General features: G+C 36.7%; 1 protein-coding gene across 1 annotated transcript in view; it reads right to left on the bottom strand.

Annotated features, from left to right (window-relative positions):
* The window catches only part of GPCPD1 (glycerophosphocholine phosphodiesterase 1), a 46,226-nt gene that overhangs the window by 7,830 nt on the left and 12,110 nt on the right, over nucleotides 1–26,286 (bottom strand). Inside the window, exons 3-19 of the mRNA XM_037390997.1 lie at nucleotides 25,891–25,975; nucleotides 24,986–25,070; nucleotides 18,523–18,598; nucleotides 16,626–16,667; nucleotides 15,260–15,383; nucleotides 12,867–13,113; nucleotides 11,618–11,780; nucleotides 11,399–11,531; nucleotides 11,110–11,164; nucleotides 9,020–9,112; nucleotides 7,054–7,131; nucleotides 6,231–6,270; nucleotides 5,378–5,439; nucleotides 3,873–3,938; nucleotides 2,758–2,894; nucleotides 1,442–1,577; nucleotides 941–1,101 (exon numbers count right to left, since the gene is read on the bottom strand). Coding sequence (XP_037246894.1) covers nucleotides 941–1,101; nucleotides 1,442–1,577; nucleotides 2,758–2,894; nucleotides 3,873–3,938; nucleotides 5,378–5,439; nucleotides 6,231–6,270; nucleotides 7,054–7,131; nucleotides 9,020–9,112; nucleotides 11,110–11,164; nucleotides 11,399–11,531; nucleotides 11,618–11,780; nucleotides 12,867–13,113; nucleotides 15,260–15,383; nucleotides 16,626–16,667; nucleotides 18,523–18,598; nucleotides 24,986–25,070; nucleotides 25,891–25,975 — 1,783 coding nt within the window. The remainder of the gene's footprint in view (nucleotides 1–940; nucleotides 1,102–1,441; nucleotides 1,578–2,757; nucleotides 2,895–3,872; nucleotides 3,939–5,377; nucleotides 5,440–6,230; nucleotides 6,271–7,053; nucleotides 7,132–9,019; nucleotides 9,113–11,109; nucleotides 11,165–11,398; nucleotides 11,532–11,617; nucleotides 11,781–12,866; nucleotides 13,114–15,259; nucleotides 15,384–16,625; nucleotides 16,668–18,522; nucleotides 18,599–24,985; nucleotides 25,071–25,890; nucleotides 25,976–26,286) is intronic.

The raw sequence follows: 26,286 nt of genomic DNA on the forward strand, positions 1-26,286 counted from the left end.
TGATTTCTTGCCTTTAGATACATTTTAACTTGACTCTCAGTTTCCACTTTATAAAACAGAGCCCTTGATGTTACTTGATCCCACACACACTTATTTTCTCCAGGTAAAACTATATGCAAAACAATGCCCCTGCTAAAGCAAGATGTTTGAAAAACTTCTGCAATTTGACAGTTCAGTTACACCTAAAGCTATTCCAGGTACATATTGTTTGCAATCTATCGTAAATTCTAATTTAATACAGCTTCTCAAATTAATCGTCATCGTATAATAATGAGTTTCACATCTTTTCTCATAAAAGAGCTAAAACTTTTGGGTTTAGTAAGGAACTAAAATAATACTTTTGTTCACAGATTTACCAGAGTACTCCCAAGTCCACCTGAACTGTGTGGATGTAACAACTACCTTCTGAAGCAACTAATTTGGCAGTTTGCCCTGAGAACCACACCAAGCTAATTTTAACTGGAAAAGTGGTGAATTCACAGCTTTGAAACACAACAGAACATTGGCAAAAAATTCAGTTAAAATCATTCACTTAAGTTGTGTTAACTATTTCCGTAACTAAGTGTAGAAAGCTGAAGATTTCAGCCAAACAGTTAAATAACACTGTCCTCACTGTGTCACAGTCAAAGTTTAAAAATTACCATCAGGAATGTTAATAGCACATTAAATGTGTATGCCATGCACTAGTTCTTTAAAGAATCAAATTACATTTACGTTAACCTCAGGAGAAACAAAAGTTATTCTGCTTCATATATACAGCTGAAAAAGTAGGAATTAGTGTTAGCCGTGCTCATGAACTGCGTTTATGAGCTTCTTGTACTTACAGTACAAAAGGAAGATATTCTGCACTCAAGACAGCCAAAAAGCAACGTGAAATTTCACAAGAGTCAGGATACCACAGTTCCTAAGCTTTATTATTATTAAAAACACAGTTAAGTACCTGTCATATATTAGCCCATGAACACCATATTCTCTCAACTTCTTCCTGTTATCTGGGTCATTTGCATCATCACCCCATGAAAAAATAACTAGGCCCTTGGATTTGGCCCTTTTAATAAATGACGGATTCCTCAGCAGATCTTCAGAGTGCACATTAATTCCCTGAAATACAGAAGAGTTTAATTAAAATCCATGTTTCTGAAACACTCTCACATCAGGTTTTTGTAATCTTTTGACACTTGCAGCTCCTTACAATGTCATTCATAATAAAAAGTAATTTAATACGATTAAAGAGTTTACTGACAGTACTACTTTTTAAACACTGTAGTAAACAGACATTTGAAACAAAGAACATTATTTTGGCAGTTACAAAATGTTAGTGTATTTCTTCTATGAGGTTAGTCTTCATTTCAAGCATTAGCGTCAAAAATTATAGATTTACAACAAGTAGTAATAATTGTTTCATTTTACTGCCAAGTAATATCAGAACTTGTCGGCTTACCAGCAAGTTTTCAAATTGTGCAAAAGTAATGGCAATTGGAGTTGTACGAGACCTAAGATCCATAAGCTCTGGATAGAGTTTAGATTCTCCTTGGGTGAGAAATAGCACAGGGTACTTGTTCTGCTTATGCCGAACCCTGTTAGGAAAAAAAAAAAGTTTGCAAGTAGCAGATGTGTTAAAAAGCAGGGGAATTCAATATTACTGTTTGAGAATCACACTCCTTACTGCATGTTCTTCTAGTCCCTAGCTGGTGCAACAAGATGGTACTACCATTTAGTATCAAACTGCGTGACAAACTGCTCCAACTGTTCTTTTTGGCACTACTAGAGACTTACAGTTTGAGGGAAGCCAGACTTCAAGGTGAACTCAGACCCACATCCTCAAAATGTTTATATAAACTTTTCAAACTGTTCAATTCTGTAATTTTCTTCTTAAATGAGAGTTACAGTAAAATAAAGATTCACGATAAGAATTTCTAAATGTGGTTAATATACAACATCTAACCTTACTAGTGTATTTTTCCAGTCAGATGGTATGAAATGACAACAGATGGAAGCAAAATTTTGGGATTAGCATTACGCACTCTTACACGCTTGCTTCTTAACTCTTTTATCACTACCCTGATTTGGTTTTGTCCTGCCCATTTACCCTTCAATGGTATTTCATCGGTGCAGCCTCTCAGCAAATGAGATTTCCATAAAGCCTTACATTAACAGTGCTAAATCACTTCTTGTTACAAAGTGCTACAGCATATTGTTAGTTTATATGTATCCCAACTATTTGCTCCCCAGTTCAATTTCTATGCTTTTTCAGTGCCCCAATACCTTCAATATGACATTCCATAAAAGAAAAACAAACTGCTTAACAAAACAAAAAACTCTAAAACACCCAAACCAAACACAGGTAATCCAAAGTTCTTTCATTTTTCTGTCTTTTTAAAAAGGCAGATACAGTGAAAAAATTGTAACTAAGATGATTTTCTTTGTAAATTAGGCTTGTGTACCCCTCAAGAAAAAGACACTGTGATACCAGAAGAAATCACAGCCTTTTTTGCTGTGTCAAGACTGAAGCATTCAGGAAGGCACTTGACAAAAATGTCTACTTTGACTTTGCTCTCCTATTTTATTTTTGGCACAGCTCAGATGACAATGTGGTCTTGTCTCAATCCCCAACTATTTTGGCATTCAAAGTTTAGATCTAATCAAAACATGATTTGCTTCTTATTGGGTATTCTTATGTCCAAAGTCAATTTTACCAAAAAAAAAAATCCCCCACCAACCACAAACAAGAAGATACATTATCTCTTCTTAACTTACATTGTACAAATATCTGCATTAAAAGAAGAAAATACAATTCTTCTTCTTCCAGCATTCATCAAAACAGTCTTTAGAATAATATCTAGAAAGAGGTTCATATCAAAGTAAGTTGACAAGTTGCCGTCCCACTGTCCATCCTGGAAAACGAAAGGGCAAGTTTCAGCCTTGAATTACTTGCTTACTAAAAGTATTTTAACCAGCAATGGTCTCTCACTCAACCTCAGCAAAACGAGAGCTCAGTTTGCCAGTCCGAATACAGAAGTCACTCCTTCAGTCTGCTAAATGCTAGCTACAGATCTACACAGCCATCAGCCTGTGAGCTGCAGCTGAATACTAACAGCAGTAAGATTCACTGAAAAATTGACTGTCTTCTCATCCAAGAAGAGTTTCTGGGAAGCATTATTTTGAAAAAACAAAGGAATTAAATGAAAGATCACTAAAAGTTATTACAGATATTTTGTACTTCTATTTCTAAATAGAAAAATACAGCAAGATTTGTAGAAATAGAAGAGGATACTTCTCAAACGTCTTTGAGAATAGCAGGTACCAGTATTCCTGCAGCTGACCTGTTAAGAGCATCAGCATCTCCATGCATACAGACTTCCACCTACCCCTCTGCTTAGTTTCTTTACCCCACTCCAGGCTTCCAGTCCTAGCCATGACAATCATTTCCTTCTAGACCAAGCGCTAAGCAATCCAGCTGAAGGAAACAGCTGCTTGTGTTGCTGCACAACGTTGTAGCTGCTCCTGCATCAGGCCAGGAGAGTCTGAACTCGTCACTTCTCCCACATACAGTATACGCAACCTGCTGCGACCCACTGACTTTAAAAAGGGTCTTCTACTAAAAGCAGTCTGAGCTGTATTATGAACTCAACCCTATAAATAGCTCCTATCATTTTAAGAGTAAGTTTCTTCATTTGCTAGAGTGGTGCTGTTATACTCCCAGATTCAAAGACAGCAGGTTATAATAAAACAAGAGGGTGACATTAAAAAACAAAAACAAAAACAAAACCAAATTACGCCTTTGTTCCTAGCTTAGCCTGCCATTCTCATGGCTAAAGCCTGTAATTTGACATGGCATAGTATCAAAGTAAACCACATGTACATTTACTTACCCTTTGTTGGCAGATCCATTTTATTTCTATGTTGAACCCAACATCTTCAGAAACAGACTCCAGGACCTGAAAAAATTTCTTTATGAAGAGAATCCAAAGAAAAACAGGACATCTAAGCCCTACGAGGGTAACTACCAGGAGAATACATTGGAATTTAATGCCAATAGGGTCTAACAGTGTAATAAAAAAAAAAAAAAAAATAACATTTAACACAAGATACATATACACCTTCTTCTACTTCAGTTTAAAGTTAGGAAATACATAAAAATGGACAGAATCTTAAGGACAAAGTTTTGAGAAGGTACAAATGCAAGTTAATTCACCTTTAGGTGTGTGAGAAATACCCCATTTGTACTCCTAAAGATGACACTGTTTTTATTTCTCCAGGAAGTTTTTCTGAAGGCAGAAAGTATCTTAAACTACACATAATCCCAAGTATGATATCCAGGAGCTTGCCATTATGATGACAACACAGAAATATGTGAAATTTGAAGAACTATTGGTAAGGTGACTTCAAATCAAAAGGTGAAACTAACGGCTAATGAAATTAAGGAAACACTGGTAGATGATTCTTTAACCCTGTAAAGATGCCAGGTACAGAAGAGAGTAACATAGCCTTTCTTATAGGAAGAAAATTAAATTTAGGGAATCGAAACAGGTAGAGGAATCAAACCTCATTAGTCTATTATACAAAGTTCTCTTATTTTCTGCAGTTAAGCAGTATCTGATTAGACAGTAAAAAAAAAACCCAAAACTGCAGTGGGGCATATGACCTGTAACTGATGGATAGTTCATACATGCTCTGATATAACCCTATGAACAATTGGATATTAATAATCTCCAAAACCCAAATAAAAAGCAGTATTATTGTATAAAACAAGTCCCTAGAAGGCATATTAACATTCATATTAAAGTTCAGACATCAGGAAAAATAGTGAGGGGAAAAATAATAATAGAGGAAAAAAAGACTGCAAATGGTATGAAACTGTATTTGGTCAACAATTGTCAGTTGTTTCTGTGAAAAATAAGCCAACACAAAGCCCAAATCTGGCAAACAGTCATTGGAATGTACTAGAAAAGAAATCCACTTAACATTTCTCTGTGCCTGGCTTTTTCAGATGGGCAAGAGTACGTGATGAATTACCAAAGGCCAGGGTTTTTTGGTTGGTTTGTTTCTGGGTTTTTTACCCCAAATTAGCAAACAATTGTTATTGTATCTGAACGCAATACTCAGATGCTAACCAGCTGTAAAACTGAGTGCATCCCAGGCTATACCACATGGGTTCATGAATTAAGAAGCTTGAAAGGTAGGCAATCTATTACTTTTAAGTGCTGAAAAGGCTTCAGTGGTCAACAATAAAACCTATGTTCTCAGTTCCAGCACTGATATCAGAGGCCCAAACCCAAATACGACTATCTCTTGCTACATGCACAAAGCTGAAAGAAAAACACATGTTTTCACATTTCACAATCATAATCTCTATTGCTCTATATTTGCTGCTTACTCTCTGCAGAGAAGGAAATGGCTGGGTCTCAAAAGCAGAGTTTTCTTCTTCTTTAAAAGATGCTGAAAAGAAATACAAAATATTGAATCAAAAACAAACAGCAGCACTGCTAATCCCAGCAAGAAAAGACTGGCTCAAAATCATAAGGCCTTTGAGAGTAAAGAATGGAACCAGGTCTATCCTTTGATTACCAAAGCCTTCCCTCTAACACTGACATACTCCAATGATAGTGTTGGCAATTCATGTTTTGCCATTGGGAAAATAATTTTTACCCTTATTAAAAATCTTGCCTGAATATTTATCAGAAACAGGTTCTTCCATCCCTCACTGTTTCAGCCACTGAATCACATCCAGTACAAGCAGCCTTGCCTGTCAAGGCTTATTATTTATTTTATCTTTTCCCAGACAGTTAGAACGTGTAAAATACTTTGTCAGTTTGCTGTCCCTATAAAGGGGATGAATTAAGGCCCAAGATTTACAGCACCAGGAAGACAGCCTACAGCAGTTACCAAAGTTCTTGCTAGCAGTTCTGAAGAGCTGCCAAAAAGGTTCAGCTGGAGAAGCATAAGATGGGAGCATTAGTGGCAATTATGAATATTCATAAAATATATATTTATCTATATATTAAACTTCTACCCTCCTGCCTCATCTTCCCAAGGGAGTAACTTCTGTCCAGGTATTTACTTGCCACAGCAAAGAACTCTACAGCATGCACAAGATTGAAGTAACTACATAAGCATTTAGAAATGTTCAGGAAGAAACCAAATGTCATTAGAACAAATGACTGCAATCACAGAATCTGTATTTACACAGTAATAAATAAATCTCAAGACTCCTGCAAACTAGTACATACCATTGTGGTCTTTTACCTTCAGGGCAGTCACGTGAGCCAGCTAAAGAGCATAAAAACAATAATATTAACTAGTACTCCACCCATAAAGATCTTACTACATGTAAAATGCAACTAATTTTCCTTATAAATTGGTTTTAAAAGTCCATTACAGACATATTTTTAGTGATCTGTAAAAGAATAAAGGAAATCCTAGTACACAACACAATTTTCTTTCAAACTTCAAACAAAGATTGCAATGAAAGCTCAAAAACAAACTGAAAATATTCTTACTGAAAGCACAGAAAATGTGTTCAATAGTAGAAACACACGGAATATAATTTAACATTAAGATGTTAAGAAGTCTGAACATTAAATCTTCCTTTGTCAAATGTTAAGACTCCTTGTTTCCAATCAAGCGCAGGCACAGGTTTTATAATGTAGTTATATACTGAGATAGAATCAGGCCAGGCGTAGGGCCAAACTCCCTCACTCCATTCAAATTCTCTCTCCAAAAAAAAGGAGGAGAGCAAGTGATTTTAAGTTAAAAGAAACATAGTTCTTGGACCAGCCAGGTGCTTCCTTACTGAGGACACGAATCTCAGCTGGGTCTTCAGTGGCCCAGTCTCATTCCCTGACCCCACCTGTCAGACCACCCTTCTAGAAGATATAAATAATGAAATTTATTCAAGTTGTAATGATGGTGCAGAAGTACTATTCCAGGAATTAGCTACTTGTTCTACTTGTACAATTTTTAAAGCTTGTGCTCTCCCAAACTATCTATAGTTACTCTAAAAAATCTAAGCTTTATACACACAGCATAACACACTAGCCAAAGTAGCAATACCTTCAATAACTGCAGCTGATCAAATGTGAGTTCTTTGACAGCAATCTCAAACAGTTCCAAAGGCTCTGTATCCAGTTTCTTCGAAGACAAAGAATACATAATTAAGCACCACTGAAAACTAGAGAAAAGCCTACATGCTTTTGATATGGTAGCATTAAAGGCAACTGATATTTTCTCTTTTATCGATAAAGATATATTATAATACAAGATATCATTTGTAAGCAAGATGATCACTTTTCAGGAGACAACACAGGCACACAGAAGCATAAAACAGCTGTCAATTTGAGAAAACAGGATTTGGTCTTTCATGCAAGTCAGAGGCTTCAATGTTCTTTCTTCAGAAAAGGTTAGCACATTTATTCTGCAAAAACTTGACAAGTTAATGTATTCAGGAAAAAAGTTTGCCAGTAAAGAAATGTATCAAAAAATACTCTAAGGCAGTTCAGTTCAGTATGGTCTACTCAATGTCCCAGAAATGAGTAAAAAAAAGACAAATGTCCTGGTAAAACAGACACACACACCCTGCCCCCAAAACAAAGATAAAAAAAATTCTTTTAATCCATTTTTCACTCCCCCTCTTCACTATAAAGAAATTTTTACTCAACAAGACAATACTGGTTCAATATACACTGAACATATATTTGCCTTAGTTGAAGTTCCATTTCTACAACTGTCCATACTTCTTATAAATTGCAGTATCGCAGTAGATGAGAGTTTAACAACGCAGGCTTAGTGCCAAGAAGAAAGAGAGAACTTAGACTTAGGTAGAGCAGACTGCAAGATATCTTTGTTTTCACTGCCAGACCAGAAAGGAAGAAAACTAGAACAGAACAGAGTCCAATCTCTTTGCAACTGCTGCTCAATGCAAGTATCGCAGCCTCAGTGGAGAGCATGCAACAGACCAGGCAGGAAAGCACCAAAGTGTTTTCCTTCTGCCTGTGGTTGTCTCATTATTAAGGAGTGTAATGGCACTTTATGAGAAACACTCAATTATTATGCTTCATAAACTCTCAGTATTTAAAAGGTGTTGTGACAGACCGTTCAGAGCGCCCTTCAAGGAACACTTATCTCTATGCACGAGTACCAGTACTGTTCACTGCTGCTTATGTCACTTTACTCTTGACTTACAAAAACAGCAGAAAAGAGGTTTTGGTTGAAAAAGAATGAACAACTGCAACCTCATGAGGTAAGCAAGGAAAGGAACAAGAAACTTGCTTTCAAGAGCTATTTTCCTGCTCATACAACCTCTGTCTTAACTCCTTTCCTTCTGTTCCACCAAGCAATCCAAAAGCAGTTCCTCTTATCTTGTTGGGACAGTAAGTGAGGCTGAAGTATATTGCTCACTTCACTGTTACAACACTGAGCAAAATGCTGTAGTGAAAAAGGATTTTCCACTAGAAAAACTAGTGGAAGCCAAGCCACTTATGGCTAATCAAACTCCATAAACGAAGGAAATCCTTGTTTCTTCCACTTTTCTGCTTTCCATCTACTGGCCACTACTGGGAGACCAAATAAGGTTTATTTAACCTAAAAACTTTTATTAGTACGTAACTGCCTAAGAGAAGTACACATTTAAGTATCAGCAGGGGTGAGAAGTCATGCTGAAAATCATGCTAACTCTCCCCTCAAAAAAGAAACAAGCAGAAGTTCTCACTCTGACAGTCTGAGTCCCAGCGGTGCTAGTGAATCAGTGGAGTTGTCTAATTTTTTCTTCCAAACCATAAATTTAAAAAATGGTATAAAAATAACTACAATGTAAACTTGAAGTCTCAAACTGTGCATCTGAAATGCTGTTGCTACAACATCAAAAGAAAAGCTCAACTTCTCTACTTATGCACACAGTAATGCTGCATATTTAGTCCCATTCCATCCCTTGATTCTCCAGAATTATTTCTACGAGCACTTGGTATTTTAGTTTCTGCAATGGTCACATTTAAAGATAAAATACAGGTATCTTAATCTTTACCTTTTTCATGGCCATGCAACATGTGAGATCATGGTAGACAATAGGCACATGATCTTTAGAAAGATGCACATCAAATTCCACATATGCTGCTCCCTACAGAAAATTAAAAAACACACAGAACAAAACAAAATCCATTGACTCTTTATGCACAAGGACTACTGAACCGCAGATAAGTTGTCAAGTATTCACAGGTCCTGGACATCAACCAAGTTGAATGCAGCTGGCTATTATCAGTTAAATCATACTCCACAATGGATTACAAATGGGGTGGGGGTGGGGGGGTGGAAATCTTAGGGGAAAGTATTTTAATTACCATAATGCAGTTCTGAGATATATAGATATAGGTATCAATCTTGTAAACCTTCTAGTAACATTCAAGCACTGCAAACTTGATTTCAGAGAAAGACTAAGACAATGTTTTCAAACAGATACCTTTGCAGTGCCCTTCCTCCCTCTCTCCCCCCTCCCCACCAAGAGACATGGGATCACTACAAACTGGCAAAGCTTTAGCAAGGCACTCCATAGACCGAGGAGCTTCTGGAGTCACTAGTGGATAACACAGTAGTAGTGTGTTATAACATGTGCAAGAGCAGAAGCAGCTGCATCTGGTACTCTCCTGCCCTTTTCAACTGTATGTTGTTTTCTGTTAAGCTTAAAAGGAATAAAGATATTTCTGATAAGCTTAAAAGGAATAAAGGAATAACGAGTTCCAAGCACAATCTTTCTGAAAAGAGGGAGGGCCAGAAAGAAAGAGATAAAGAAACACACAAAGCCTTTTTTTTTTTTTTAATGTCTGTAAATCATGCCTTTGAAAGTCCTCCAAGAATACCATACATCAAATTATCATCCTGACTTGCCCAGTCTTTTTTCAATCAGTAGAAAAAGAAAATAGGGCAGGCTTTTTTCAGCCCTCTTCTCAGCAGAAATATTTTAGAGTGGTAGCTTTCAGCCTTTTCAATCTGCAAATAGTTGAAAGTACTCTTCTGGTGATACTGCTGACAACTTTCATAGTATATTTCTGCCACAATGTATACTTCTGATGGTCCTTTTAAAAGCTATCTATACACCTGCAGCATCCACCCAGGAATTAAGAACTATCACAAGGATAATGTAGTAGCTGTTTTCTTTTCCTCTGCAGTCAGTACATGTTCCAGACACTGTGTTCAAATTACACTTACTCCCAAACCAGACAAAGCTTTCAGCTCTGACTCATGGGGAGTACAGCACTCCAGAATCAGAAGCCAATAAGCATAATACTCCAGATTCTGGTCCCATCCCTTTAACAACTTCAAAAGATGTTTGGTAAGAATCTGCATTACTGAAGATGTACCTGCAAAGCCTTAGGAACCCTACAACTTAAGCAGCAGGTGATCTCATAACAGCATCTTTATGTGTAAAGCTGTAACCACAGCTCTTCACTGCGAGAAGAGAAGCTAGGCAAGGAACCTCTGAATGTGCTTCTGAGTCCAGCTACTCCGCTGCAGGATGTCACTGGATTGTCTAGATCAATCTTACCACAGATCACTTCAGTGACTAAGATTATGGGAAGGAATAAAATTGACCGCCTCAATCATGGAATTTAAGCACTTGAAGCCAGTATCTCCCAAGTTGAAAGTCTCATCTTAGGATTCCAAGTCTCCATCGCAACAAGCACTGAAGCAAAGGATTGTTTTATTCTACCAGCTTGGCATCCAAGTCTCATTTTTGGACACCAACTCTAGGTACTCAGCAGTCCCTGAGCCACCTCAGAGAACGCTGACCGACTCTAACAGAGCCAAGATTTTATTCATCTGTTTGAAATTCTTCCACCCCTATGTCTCTGCAGGGTTGAGATTAAGATTTTCTCTGTATTAGACCACCATCAGAACATATTAGATGGAAGTTTTGATTTTCTTTAAGGAACTCAAGAATGACAGCCTAATCTAACTGTTACTTCCCTTCCTCTCTCTCAGGGAATCTCCACAGTGATTTGATGCAATTTCATACCAGTGCAATTACCATTTGTTGTATTAAATCATGGAAACTAAGCATACAAGCCAAGATAGTTTTAACTATACAAGTACTATATGCGTGCAAATGTGCATACATACATGACTAGCAGCATTCCTCAGAGAGGCAATAGTATTCTCTTGAACTTTAGCAAGTCTGAAATAACAGCAAAGAAAAATGTTTTGTTAGATGCAGCATAGCACAAAAGTCCACTGAAACAAGAGAAATACAAATCACAAGTCTTTATTTTAAAGAACACCCACATTTGATATCGAAGTGACTTAATCATGGGTTGTAGCTTTTTATTTTAAACTGCCCATTTCCTCAATTGATGTCAGTGAAACTAAACATAATCCCCTCCTCCCTGGATTAAAATGTAAGTCAACTTACTTAGCTGTTGTTGTAGAATTTCCTGCTCCCCTGTGTCCAACATCTAGAGTTGTTCTTGGTTTCCAATATTTTGCGTATGAAGCCTTCATATCACAAGTGTATCCCTGGATCGGCTTAATAATTATGTAGTCCACTACAAGAAAAATACCAGTGCTTCATATGTCAACAGATAATGGATGACTGAGTAAAATTATCTACATCTTTTTGCATCAACTGTACCTCTAACTTTTCCAATTGTCTTCCTTGGATTTCTGCTCATAATAGCAAGTGTAAGAATTCCAGCACTCTTTCCGAGTTCTGCAATTGTGGATGACAGGAGGCAGGCAGAACCTACATGACCTGGGAGCACATCGCCTTGTACTACTTTTTCACCTAAATCTTCCTAAAAACAAAACAAACAAAAAACGAAAACACCTACTGTTACATGTAGGTGAGAATTCTAAACAAACTCTTTCTTGCTCCTCAGGAAGATACATACAGGCACTGATGTAACAGAAGTTTCTTGTGTGCTACAGAAAACACTAATTTCAGGCTAAAAATTGTTTAATGTAACAGCGTGTGGCAATTTACTGCCAGGAATATGAAATTCTTAATGGAAATCGACAAAACTCATGTACATTTGCCTTTGAAAACTCTTAGCTTTTCAGATGAAAATTGTATGCATGAAACAGTCTGTATTCTAAAAAACTCAAGTTGTGATTAGAACCAAGATGAATTGGAATAATACATATGCTTCAAATAACTTTGTATTTTTCTGCAGGGAAGGAGGAGGGCCACTAACATGCAGAATGTGCACTTAACCATAGTCAAGTTCAGAAACCATGTAGCCGCTCTACGATTATGAGTGTAAATGATTTTAAGGGTATTTTTAGTCCAAAGAGAGAATGCTTACAACTTTCTTCTGCGTAAACAGTATGAAGAGACAAAAGCTGTTTTCTTAATATTCCAAGTTTTTTTTTAAAGATCTTCCAGGGAAATTAAATAGAGTGCAAAATAACATATGTAGTAGTGAGAATTCACAAATATCCAGTTTTAATTTGTACTAGTCAATTCAGAGAAATCTATTCTGTTTCCAATTTTAAAATTAAGATCAAATAATTGTAATGTAACTAGTTCATATACACATTGTTCAGGTTCAAGAAGGATAAGCAAACCTTTGTTCTGGTAAAAGATAAAAATCAAAGCCAACCTAACCTAACTGCATGCAGTACTGCACACTAAGGTTTGTGTCTAATTTGCACTAACTTCTAAATAGGTAGAAACTGCAAAACTTTGTGCCATATCGAGAAGACTCATAAAACCTTTCTGCAAAATGGGGTGGTAGCCAATGGTCTCGTAACTTGTTTTTGCAAGTCCAAAAGATCAAGAATATCAGGCAATAGCACTATCCGAACAGTGAAATCTTCACGGTAATTGACTAGCTCCCAAAGGCAGACAGGAGTTGCTTCTTCAGGGTGAAGAGACATACCTCAAAAAAATCAAAGATTAATTCCAAGTTATCAGGCTCCATGGTTTGTATTGTGTATTCTATCCATCGATCTGGCTGCAAAGCATAACCACAGTCTGGCTGAGAGTGTCGACATTTATATTCGTTGTTACTTATTAAGGAGAACTCCACAGTGTTTGCCATTTTCTGAGGGACAGTAGGGGATGTTTTCTCTTGGCCTTCTTCATCATCCTCATCTTCCTCTAGGCCTTCTAGAGTCAGTTTTACTCTACTCAACCAGAAACACAAAACAAATGGTTAAGTCACAGCAGTGTCTTTGGAAACCCTGAAGAATTAGAAAGAAGCTTGAGCACAAGCTCATACAACACAAGAATTCTTCTCACCACCACCACCATCGACAGGACAGCATTGTGTGCAGTGGGCCCTCACAGGAGTCAAGAGCTTGCAGCTGCTGTCTAAATCTTATTTTGGTCAGATTCAAGTGCTCAAGTCACTTCTAAAACTGGAACTTGGGTAAATGTGAAAATTGTACTAGTGGTCTGAGAAGCAGCACTCCAGCAAAGCAACGTTTTGGTCTGCCACACAGCCAGCCTTTCTCCACAGACTGACACCCATAATGCCAAAAGGCTAATGAAAAAACACTGAAAATAGCAGTAATCGCCAAGGCTGGCTGCTGGTAAATGCACACACACAACTTGAAGTCTCTCTGAACACCGATTAGGCAGATGAATGTATTCTATTAGGCATAAATAAGATAGTCTGAAGTAATTAGTAAGTCCCTTGAGAAACCCTAAATGATCATTTAAAAGTAAATTGAATGCAGTTTCTGAAAAATCCTGGACTGAGAGGAATAAGCCTCTCAATAAGACTCAGAATTCATTGTTATTATACAGAGCAAACCTTCCACACAGAATTCATTATGCCATGTGTGATGGAAGCATATACGAGTAATCCAAATCCCTTTCTGAATTATCTAAGCAGCAGATGGGATAGAGTTATTTAGTTAGATGCCAATTCACTAGTAAAACTGAATCTGTACCTCAAACAATTACAGTCATAAAAATTCTTTACACCAAGTCCACATTCTTAATACCCTCATAAAAAAGTTACAACACAGATGCTCCACAAACTTGACAGTGTCATAGCAAGTGACAGTTACAGAAACTACCTGGGCAGATCTAGTTTTTTACGCAGCAAGTGGAACACAGTAAAACAGTATCTTATCTAGTGAATGCATCCAGCTTAACAAGTTTTGATTTCAACCATCTAATTTAGACAAGGATGAAGCTTCAGAAATTGCTCTCTCTCTACCTACTATAACACACAATGAATAGAGAACAGGACATAAGTATTAACTTTGACTGAAGAATGTTGTATTAAATCAACTTTCCCCTCATCAGAAGAGTTGGAACTTTCGGGGGGGGGGGGGGGGGGGGGGGGGGGGGGTTGGGGGACAACAACAAGTGTCAGACCATCAAAATACATTAGTAACTCCCAGGTTAACCAAGTGATCTGTAAATCACAGAGAGAGCAAGCTCCAGATCCCAGAAACTCAAGGGGGGGAAGGAGATCAAACACTCAGGGCAATAGCGCAGTCCTCAAAACATCAGGACTAAGGTACCTGCTTCTGTCAGTCAACTGTATACTTATAATAATGCCTGCTTTCTGAGACACCTCTGCAGATAAAAACAAACTGATCTAAACAGCAACAGAAGGGATTAGAGAATGCTGTTCTCTCCACCATCTACGTTGACTAGAAATCTGTAATGCAGTGGAGAGTTAACCATATATTAAATGGAGAGGGCTGTTTACTTTGGTAAGGAGAAAAAGTAGTAAGCAACAAAAAACCTGGAAGCCTTCTCCCTTTCCCCCAACTTCCGTTTCCATTCTGCTCTTTCCAAGAAGTTAAGAACAAAGAAGAAAACTCTGAAAGTAACAGCATAAAACTACTTCGGAACACTACAGTTCCAGCCAAGAAACAGGAAACACCAAGGCAGGTATGTAATAAGTATTTGTGAAAGACACCTGTTACCTACTGCTTAACTTGTGGTATCACATCTGATTTATACACATTCAATAGCTTAATAACTATTAGAAATGCAAAAGCTGAAAAGCATTAAATCAGCAGCAAAGCTAGAATAGTTTTGTTTGACTGTCTGTCTTCCTTTGTTAAAACAGGAGAAACTTCTGACACTACATTAACAATGAAATGAGGCAACTGAAACACGCCACCGATTTAATGTTATCATCATATTTTTACAAAGTGCTTAAATACTTGGAAATTGGCCTGATAGTACATGCCTATTAGCAACCCAATATTAATTTAAAGGCTATATTAATTAAGGAAAAAAAGAATCACTAGTATTGACAATTAACACAAGATAAATTGCGCACTAAGATGAGCAGGTTCTTACCTGAACCTTGATGTTTTAAATTTCTTCTTAGATATCACTACAGGTGGTTTCTCAGAATAATGTAGACGCAATCTTATTTCTGTTTGACACGTCAGCCACCCAGCATCCACAGTTTCAATACCATCTAATAAAAATCAAACAAAAAGTAAAAGACACTTTAACAACTTATTTCAGGGAGATCTAGATATTTTAATATACAAAAATATAAATACAGTTCCTCTGACACCATCTTCCAGACAATCCTCTTATCACCAGCCTTATTCAATAGCACATCCAGAGGAACTGCCGAGCACATCCTTTCACCTGTCTTTTCCCAACTACCCAGAACAGACAACAGATACTGCAGTTGTTTGCTGGCTTTTAAAAGGGGATTAAGTAGGAACAATGATCCTTCACACATGACCTGTCTGCAGGACAGCACGAAGTATTCCAGTGTTAATTTGTGGTATCAAGGACTAACTTAAGTCTCCAAAGGCAGATATAACATTCCCTTGTCCCGGGATCTCTCAATGCATGGAATACCACTGACAGAAGCTCTGAAGATCCATACACAACTGGAGATTCCCTGTTTCTATTGAAATACAGGTGTTGAATTAGCTCATCATAGTCAATGCCAGTAAAGCAGTGTAAGTCTGCAGGACAGGACAGAGGAAAATCCTCAACCTCACCATCACGACAAGGAGAGCCTACAAGCAGAATGGCTGGAAAGCACAAGCTGTCAGACCAGGTGCTGAAGCAGACCCCGCAGTTTTGAAGAATTCCTAGACAAACTCATCATTCAACGAGGATACAAAGAAACATGGAAAAGCTTTAAGACATGAGACATGCCAAAGAGTTACCTTGGGTGCCACAGGATTGAGCGTTAAGCGAGAGGTGGGATAGAACTGCCAAAAGTGAGACACATGCACACACGAGAACATGAGGGTTGAGCTTATGAGAGGTTTTGACAGTCATGCATCTGACTGAAGAGGAAGGTTGTATACATTTAGGGTAAGTGATAATATTTTTCTAGAGACAAAGAGTTTTTTCAAAGGCAAAGCTTTAGAAGAAAGTTAAATCTATTCTGTATTTCCAAAAAAACATGTTCATGACCTAAAGCTCACAAATTTCAACCTTTAACACCAGCACTCTTAGAATATTTCAACTCTTCCTAGCAGTCTCTTATTAATATTAGATGGGATTATAGCTTGAGCGTGAATTCACAATGCTGGATACAAAAAATCCCCAAACATATAAGCAGAGAAAACAATCACTTAGCGGCAATTCCTGTCAAAACTTAGTATTTCAAATATTTTTCAACTACAATGCTTTATCTTGTTAAAATTAAATATGTGGTAAAGAGTAAAGGTCAATATATCTCACTTACTACGGATTCCAAAGTATCCATCGTCAATAGTAATTTCATTTTCTAGAACCAGAAGGAGGGGAAAAGAATGAAAGAAACTAATTAGTATTCACATTATAAAGAATCATTGCCAAGTTAAATTAATTCTACTTTTCCACTTCACTTCTAAAAAGTGTATCTAAAAAAAAGTAGGAAAACTGAAACAAACAAAGAATAAGCATGTTTATTGCAACCTTCTATAAAGCTTTTTCCCCATTTATGCTTTTTCTTAGTTTCTGCAAGACAGACCAAACAACACACAAAATGCCGTAAGATGTTTTACCTAAAGTAATCTGAACTGAGAAAAGCAAGAAGGTTGCATAATTTCCTAGTTTGATGCAGTATTTTGCTTATAATATTTAAATCCTACTGGGATCTAAGATGCTTTTCTTATTAGTGTCAAAGACATTATAAAGTTTCTTGCAAACATACAAGAAAGCTGCCCTCCTGCACATTTATAGGTAAAGCTTCTAAATCAAATTAGTCACAATTAAAATGCTTATTCTGCCCACGTGACAGAAATCAACCTAGGATGAAATACTCAAAACACTCATTTCACACTTAGATTTATCCTTACCCTCTCCAAAGTCTTAATATCTGAAATCTTAAGGCACTAAGTAAATTCACAGCATTAACAGAATTGCAGTAGTCCAAGCACACTAAATATTTCTCAAAACATAAATCTTAACAAAATTTTGTGTCTACAGCCATTAATCCTATTATTTTTTTTCTAAGAATAAAAATTGAGGGCAGGCCCATGATTATTAACCTCAGGCAACAATTTAGGATCATAATGACCAAGCACTAACATCCTGGTTTTGCTGCATTTTCTTAAAGACTGCTTATGAAGGGTTGAGTATTACTTGAAGAAAAAAAAAAAAAAAAATCCTAACTGGAACGAAGTTATCCAAATTTAGAGATGAAGTCTAGACCCTAACAGAAGTTAGGCTGCTTCCCTAACCAGTTACTGACAAATACAGAAACAATCTTGTTACAGCAACAGAAACACAACTAATTCAATTGAAAAAAAAAAAAAAAGAAAAAAAAGAAAAAAAAAAAAAAAGGAGTGGGGGGACACAGGGGGATGGGACGACACCATGATCACAGAACTATTTGTGATTAACAGTCTCTTTAATACCAGCTTGTTTCTAAAAGACATCTTTTCAGTGCATCAGAAGGTATTTAATAGATGTGAATTCCTAAGTGTGGAGGAAATAACATTTTTCATATCCTAGAAAAGACAGCGCATAAAACATGCCATACCATAGCAGCATGAGAGATCTAAATTGCAAGCTACATTCAAAGGTTATTTCACTCACTCTTAAAAAACAAACTTTTCCCTGTTCAAAAAAGCATTAGGAACTTGTATGCAAGTCTGCATGCCACCTTCTCCCTCAGCAAAGTAGGTTTCTGCTAAATTGCCAGGAAAATAAGACCATTCGTGTTTCTATCTACGTTAATCCATTTACTCAAAGAAGCCTAATTAAAATTTTTTGCATGAAATATTAGTTAAATAAAAACAGCAGTGACTTCACACCCTCCCCCTCCCCACATTTTCTCTAAAAAAATAATATGGATCCTTAGTCTCAAAGAATTAAACTTACAGAAAATTATTACAATTCCAAATTAATAAAAAAACCAACCCACAATCTTAAGGATAGCAGCAAAGAATTTAACATCCACTCCATTTTTAAGCCACTTATGTATATATACATATATTTTGAGAGTAAGGCCCATGTTGTGCAAAGAAAAAGTTTATACCTCCAACACAATAAATTTAAGTATTTTAAAACTATAGTTATCAATCCCTCTACACCAATGTGCAGCATATTAGCAATCTTATGCATATGCCTCAAACAGATGCAGTTGATGCCCATACCTAAAGGGGTAATTGATCGTGGTTGTAGATGAGTCTCCCACGTGTGAACTATGACTTCGCAGGGACCATCGATAGTCTGTAATTTAAAAGTTAAATGTCTGCAATAATTTCTTTTGTTATATCTGATTTTCTACCCATGAAGCTGTTTGGGATGGTTGTGAACTAAAATTACAGGTTTAAGAAAGAAAAAGAAGAAACAGAGTGGGACAGAGAGAGAGCGTGAAAGAGAAAGAAAACAGATCAGGCTCGTTCGTTACCCCTACAACTGCTGACGACGCCATCTGATGCATCAGGCATACATATGACAAAACTTGTGACAGGGTGGAGAAGTTACATGGAATTATTAAACCTTTACTGCTTACAGCTACTCCACTGGACTACTTCAGTTTCATTCTGATACAGAAAAACAGTGTCTCTGAACTCATTAAGAGTGCTTGCTTTTTTAAGATACTACAGCAACAACTTACAAAAAAACATATCTCACATCTCGAATTTCAAATAGCACTCAGCATCTACTCATGCAGTTAACAGTTGCAGGGGTGGGTTCTCCTGTAAAATTTCCTTAACTAATTCAAAGTCTATAAAACACAGTTATTTCAGTTATGGTACAGAAGAGCAAATTATTTACCATTTCATTAAAACATAAATACTTGATCCAACTGGCCAGCAGTGAAACTCCGGCAGTCTATTCCATTTGGGACAGGATAAATTAGATTCTTGCACCCACACAAAAAAAAGTTACTGTCCCTCAAAAGATTGTATTTGTTGATAAACATAGCCAAGATTCAGACAGATAATCAGAACAGTAACTCAATCTCTTCTTTGAGAACGATTGAAGTTTGAAATGGTTTTCTAGGTTAAAGCTTTTAGGTAGCCACTGGCCAACAACAGAAAGAATATGCTTGATTCCCAGCTCAGTCACCCTAAGAAGTTTCCCTGAACATTGCATGGTTGTTACTATCGGTCAGAAGAACCACTGTCAGATAGCTTCAGAGTTTGTCATTTTGGTGTTTTGGACCCAAGTAACTCGTTTCCAAAAAGACTTGCTACTATTGCCAAAGCAATAGGCCAATTTGTCCCAGTACTTCAGGTTCTTGTTTAAACAGACTTCACATCAACAGGGACATCCAGACAGGTGTCAAGCTCGGCAATATAATTACACAGTACCATAAAGCTTTATCAACTTACAGCTTACTGAATAAATTCTTTAACAACAGATGGGATTTCTTGAAATACATCAAACACACACATTTAATCACCTATGCTTTCGGATGAGTTAACAGCCAACACCAAATAAAACCACTCAGTAAGATGGGTTTGCTCTGTGAATCTTAGCTAAAAGCAATTCAGGGGCATCTATACTCAAGAGTTGTGTCAGAATAAAATACATATACTTAAAAGACAGAATGCATGTAAATAAAAAAAAGATGATACTATTAATTTCAGTTTATCCCTGTTTCAGGGCAGCTTTAACTCCCATCTTCTCACTGCTGCCACAATTATCACTCTTACGGACTTCCAGAAAAACAGACTATGAGAAGTTTCTTCCCCCTTCTCTCACACTGGCGTGTCACAGTCCCAGTTTCCGAGGCTGAACCCCGTTTGCCAGCAGGGAGGCTACCATTCACTTCCCAGCACCACGCAGGCCTGCAAGCTCTCCAACAGTGACTCCCATAACACATATAGAACCTGTAGCTTTGCAAACCTGGGGAACGCAAGTCCGTCCCAACACGGATTGAGCTGTTTTCTGCAAAAGGTAAGCAAGGTTTTCTTTGTAGAAATCCCTAATGTATTGAAATACCAATACCAGTTTATGTCTTACACTACTGTAACTGCACATTTTAATTTTAGGTTCTAAAATTATGAATGAGAATTTGAGTAACATTATCCTAACAATAACAGCACACCACACTGGATACATTCAGCAAAATTTCATCCCCTGAAAGGAATATGGTGGCCTGATTATGCATGTAATCCCTGGAGCCCTCAACACTTTCCACACTAAGAGCCAAGCACAGCTACCTGGAAAAAAAAAGGGCAATGGATCAGAGAACAAGCACAGATGTGACTGACAAGCCCCCTCACAATCCCTGCTCAGATGGTGTTTGTGTTCATTTAAATAATGTTTTAATCACATGTAACAGAAGCCATTGTTATAACGAGGTTAAAGTACTGATGTAATTTCAGTGGCATATACTGACCACATCTGAACAACAGCCCAGTTCAGATCAGCCCATAGTGGAAGTAAATTATGTGTCATCAATATTCATAAGATGGTAATAATGTTACCTAAAAAGTCAGCCTCTTCTAGGCCAGTCTTAAAAGGGCACACTTGTAAATCTCATGTGAAGCAACCCTGTGGGCAGTACACCGAGATTATAGTAAGTGGCACTGCACGGCACAGATCCCTCTCCACTAACACAGAAAGCTGTATTTTTTTAATCAAATACATCAAAAAATACATTGCTTGATTCATTTGTAGCTGAACATATGATGCAATTTTAAAGCTCTTAAAGGACGTTCAAGAATTTCCTTTAAAAATCAAGTCCTTTTACATTGTCAGAAGCTGGGAGGTCCCCCAGTAGTCATCAGACACTTTTAAAAATAAGGGTAAAATGGCTACGTAGCCTAATGTTCCAGAGGTTCAAAGCAGTCTGGATGCACCATCTGCATGAAGTGCTTGGGTGTTCAGTACAACCATAAAAATGAAAGCACTTCCGTGGATGTTTAAATGATAATTTAGGAGGCCAGTTCCAAACTTCCTGATCCAAGGCAACATAACAGAGTAGGCACTAGGAAACAAAAATATCATCTTAAAAACACCACGTTAACTGCATTTACTCAACTGTACTTCTCAAAAGTAAGTTTCAAGAATATTAATCTACTTCAAGAACATGAGACAGCTAAATTAATTGGAATTAACTTCTGATGCTGGATTTCTGACAAAAATCTCTCTGGATTCCTGTGCCATGCAAAAGACAATAATTAAGCACAAAACCAATCAACCAAAGCCATTCAGCCAGCATGACTAACTTTGTAAGGCAATACAGCAAACACAAGTCACTTGCCAAGAAGCCCTGAGCTAAGTAAAGATTTTATAGCTGTAGTATTTCCATCAAGTTTAACACACAATCTGCTATCTCAGCGCAGTCACGGCAGCGGTGTTCCTTTCTTATTATCAGGTTAACCATGGGTTATTAGTCTAGCAAAAGCTTTTCTAAGGCATTCCAATATTAAAGAAATTACTGAGTCTAGACCCAAGTTTCACCTTTATTACTATATTCCAGGCACTAAATGGATTTATTGACATTTTGGAAAAGTAAATTTAAGTCTAATTTGAAACCTCTATAATTAAGCAATATTCTCACAAGAGTGAAAAATGTTTACCAATGCAGTTTTAAAAGTCCTGCTGCATGCATGGATAACTTAGTTATTTCATACTTCCCTTGAAAGAAATAACCCTAAACATGCATGCTTATTTACTGTTGGAAAAACAAATACAGAACATGGCTTAACAGAATGTATTTACCTTACTAAGGTTTTCAAATATGCATCATGCAAACAATACATACAAAAACATTCTCCTTAAAAATATGATACGGAAGACTTAAATTCCAGACTAGAGGGTTTTGGTTCCCACCTTTTGTCATTCTCCCCCAAACAAACAGAAGGTATATGTAGAATAAAACATGGGAAGATCCTCACAGTAAGGTAACTGATACTAGACTATGTTTAAGAAAAGAACAAACTTTGAGCAAAATAGTTTAAATTACTGTCTTATTTCATCAAGTGCATGTATTTACTTTTCTTTTTGAAATGCTTAAGATGATTCTTCAATTATCATTAAAACATTTAAAACACAGTAAAAGCTCTTGAAACGCAGGAACCAAGACTTGCACCAATTTTATAGTAAAATGTCCTTTGTATATACATGTATTTGTATTCCTACAAAAATTCTACGGATTTCAATATATTAAGTATTAAAAAAACCCACTCTATTTACATAACCACAATCACGCTAACACCAAAATGCTTCAGTGCAAACAAACCAAACTCCCTGAGACATTGTACTATCCTTTAACAGAGATCAAATGATGACTTTTTTTGTTTAGAGAGAGGTGAGAAAAATACTTTCCTATTTGTTTTTTTCCAAATTGTGAATTATTGTATCTATTTTCACATCTAGCCTATAGCAATATTTTGGATGAGAACTATCGTTGCTCTGTGTAAACATGTATCGCTCCCAGCTTTGCCACCATGTCCATCTCCAGCATCTTCAAAGATGCAGTTGATACAGAAAGGCACAGCAATTTCAGCTGGATCTGTCTTCAGAATGATTTACTCAATTATGTGGTGTCAAATTCACATATTCAGACTTCAATATATATTTAAGACTACACATGTATTTAAGTTATCCTACTACAGACCATGACACAAAATCGGGCTGATATAAGAGGTTAACAGTGCCTGAGGGATCATATATCACAAGCCTATCAAATTTAGCAGATTAATCACATGCAATGCCAAATGAAAAAAATTACTGAAATAAAAATATTCAGAATAATGTAACTTAGAAGTCTCTTTTCCTTATCAGAGTTTCTAATGCTAAAAGTCCTCCACATACTGTCTCATTTGCACTATACTGTGCATTACACTCATGTCACAATGAAGGGAACCTGCTTTTTCATTGTTCTTCAAAAAATTTACAGAAAGAGGGAGAAAAGACTGTACCTGTATTTCTCTTCTTCAAAATACTTTATGTTACAAGAAATACAGTCCTGGGCACTTAGTAAGTACAGGCTAGACACTGCTAAGTGGATAACCACGTACCCTAGTAATTCACATTACTTTGTTTTGTAGGGTGGTTTTCTTTTTTCCTCCTTTATATATATGCTGGTATTCCATAAAATTTATACTTACCTTGGCAGACTCTGCATCACACGGTACATAAAGCGTGCACGATACAGAGCACCTACTTAAAAAAACACACTCACCAATACATATCGTAAACTTTTTCAAATGTTAAAAACAGAAGTTGTTGTCTATAAGCACATTTTCTGCCAATCTGTTCTCACTAAGTGTGCTTTTTCTAGTGTGCTACTGATTACATTTTGAGCTTATGGGCATTTGCAAAAAAAAAAAAAAAGTATGAGTCCCATCAGAGTTGCTAGGCTGTAAGAACTGATCTACTTTTGGCTTCAGTTTGACCTCAGAAAAAGAAATCTGTTATTAGCCTTCCCTTCTTTTGCCTCAGAATAACAATTTAAACATCAGTCTCAGATTAAACTATTTCACATGCTGTAAAGAAAAAACAGAATTGTGTTTTATTTGAAGTTACCGTCCTTCACTGAGATGACAACTCTGTCAAATACTTTCAGTGAAAGAAAGGCTAGTCCAGCTGACAAAAACTTAACACGCTCTTGACAGTAATTTAAAATATTTAAAAATATTTAAAAGATACAGATGAGATGATTCTGTAACTCCTTTGCACATTTAGCTATGGCCTTCATAATATCTATTTCAAAGAACTAAATCCCAGAATGGTTAGCTACAGGATTATTAATACAGTAAGACAGCAAAGATAGTATTAAATGGGTTGTTTCTTACAATTATTACTTGCTATTTAAGAAAAACAGTCAAAGAGCAGCTGCTTATTTTCTCAGCTTAGTCCAACTTTTTTCTGGATACAGTCTCATCCCTAGTCTGAAGAACTCCCCGCTTACCCTAGTACAGTTTTTACAGACCAGTATACTGCCATATACATTCAACTCACATGCGCCTTTGACATCAATACCTCTAAAAACACATCTGTGTGTCTCTCGGGTTTTCCCCCGCCACCCAAGTCATGCAAATACCTATATACAAACCTAGAGAAAACACTGGGATGCCCCATTCCTTGCTTCACCTTTTCACTCCAAGAGATTAACATATGTTAATTATGCAGCACAAAAACTAGTTAATATTTCTCATGCTTCACAAAAAATATCTGCAGTAATTTTAAAAACTGTAGATTAGGCAATTTTAAATACACCTGCTCACACTAACCATTTTTCTCCTGCTATTGCTTGCTTCCATGCTACAGATCCTTGACCTGCTGAAGTCCGTGTTCAATGGTAACTGTCAAAGTCGTTATAGCCTCACTATAACTAATGAGAATTCACTGTATCATATAAGTTTTATAATAGCGTCAGGCATTTCATTATCACTGGAATTTTTGAAACACTAACACTGGTACAAGAGAGAAGACAATTTAACAAAAATAATTAAAAGTTAACAGCACACAGTCATGTCTTTCCAGAAGTGAACTGCTTGTATTTCCACAAATAGTTGAATGTTTCATTTGTTGCAATTTGGGATTTATTTCTAATAACTCAAGTTTAACTCAGAAAATCCTTTTTACTTCAAGTAAGGGATTTTTTTTACTAGGGATGAGCCAACTTAAAATAGAAAAGGTTGTACATACCTTAGGTTCTAGGAAGTACCCTTTAAAATACCGATACCGAACAGGAACTCCTCTAAGAAGCTCTACAGTAGCTTTCCATAATTGACTGCGGGAGAGGGAAATAACAAAACAGTAAGTGATATTCTAAAATAAGATTTAGTGTATTGCTGCAAGAAAAGCTTTTACAAGGTAACTTAGCAAAATGCACAAAGCACAATAGGTATTTAAAACTGAAATTACACTTTCTAATCTACAGGTCTGAAGTGCTCTGTAATGGAGCAAGAATTCTCAACCTCATTTAACAGATTGGGTAGACATGATGAAATAATTCCGGGACTCATTCAAGCTCACACAGCAAGTCACTGACAGGAGTATAAATACAACCTGCAAGCCCTATTTTCCTGCATCATACAAACAGTGATAAGCAGGGCACCATTTTAAGAAACCGCTGAATTTCCCCACTGTGTTTAAAATTTCTTAAAGTGCACTCACGTTTGTATACTCACAAACAACTTAACACAACTCTCATTTTAAATAATCTTCTCCCCATCTCTTTATAGCCACAATAACTTGACTAGGTTAAAAAGAAAGTAAATGATATAAACATCTCCTATAACTTGCTGTATAGTTATGGGACTGAGAATTATCTATAGCAGTGTTTCAAAATGTCTACAATTAAGGTACTGAAATATGCCAGCCACAACGCTAGAAGCATCACCTGTAACTAGAAAAGGCATACTCAAACATTTTTTTGGACACATTCCTAAGTCTTCAAAATTTTCAAGGGCAATACAAGAAATTCTGTAGAGTTTTACTAACGGTATGAGTAGCTCAATAGTTTACAAACTCAAAGCCAGAATAAACATTGCTCCAGAACTCCAGCTGCTTCAAAGAAAACAAATAAAAATCCCAAAATCCTGACTTACCGATCATCAGTCTGAAGGACCACTGCAGCTTGTGGATTCCAGTTTCCCAAAGCACTGCAGCTCCCACATATAGCAAAAACCTCTCCTAAAAAATCCCAAACAAATAGAAAACACAATCATCATTACTCAAGCTTATATGGAATTAATAAGTACACCCTACGCTGTCAAACCGTCAAATATGTTAAAAACATACACCAGAATCACCCATCTAAGCTTCCTCTTTTTGGTTCATAAAGGATTTTTCCCCCACCCAAAACTACAACAGCGTTTTCTTCACCATCACAAGGATCTCACTGAGAGAGGAAGTACTGACAACCGCCCTTAAAAGGGCTGGCTTCCAAATCATCCTGCAGTAATACTGTTCCTTTTATTACCCTTTTTTTTTTTTTAATAGCT

The sequence above is a fragment of the Falco rusticolus genome, chromosome 6, assembly GCF_015220075.1.
Source record: "Falco rusticolus isolate bFalRus1 chromosome 6, bFalRus1.pri, whole genome shotgun sequence".
In the NCBI taxonomy this organism is placed as follows: Eukaryota; Metazoa; Chordata; class Aves; order Falconiformes; family Falconidae; genus Falco; species Falco rusticolus.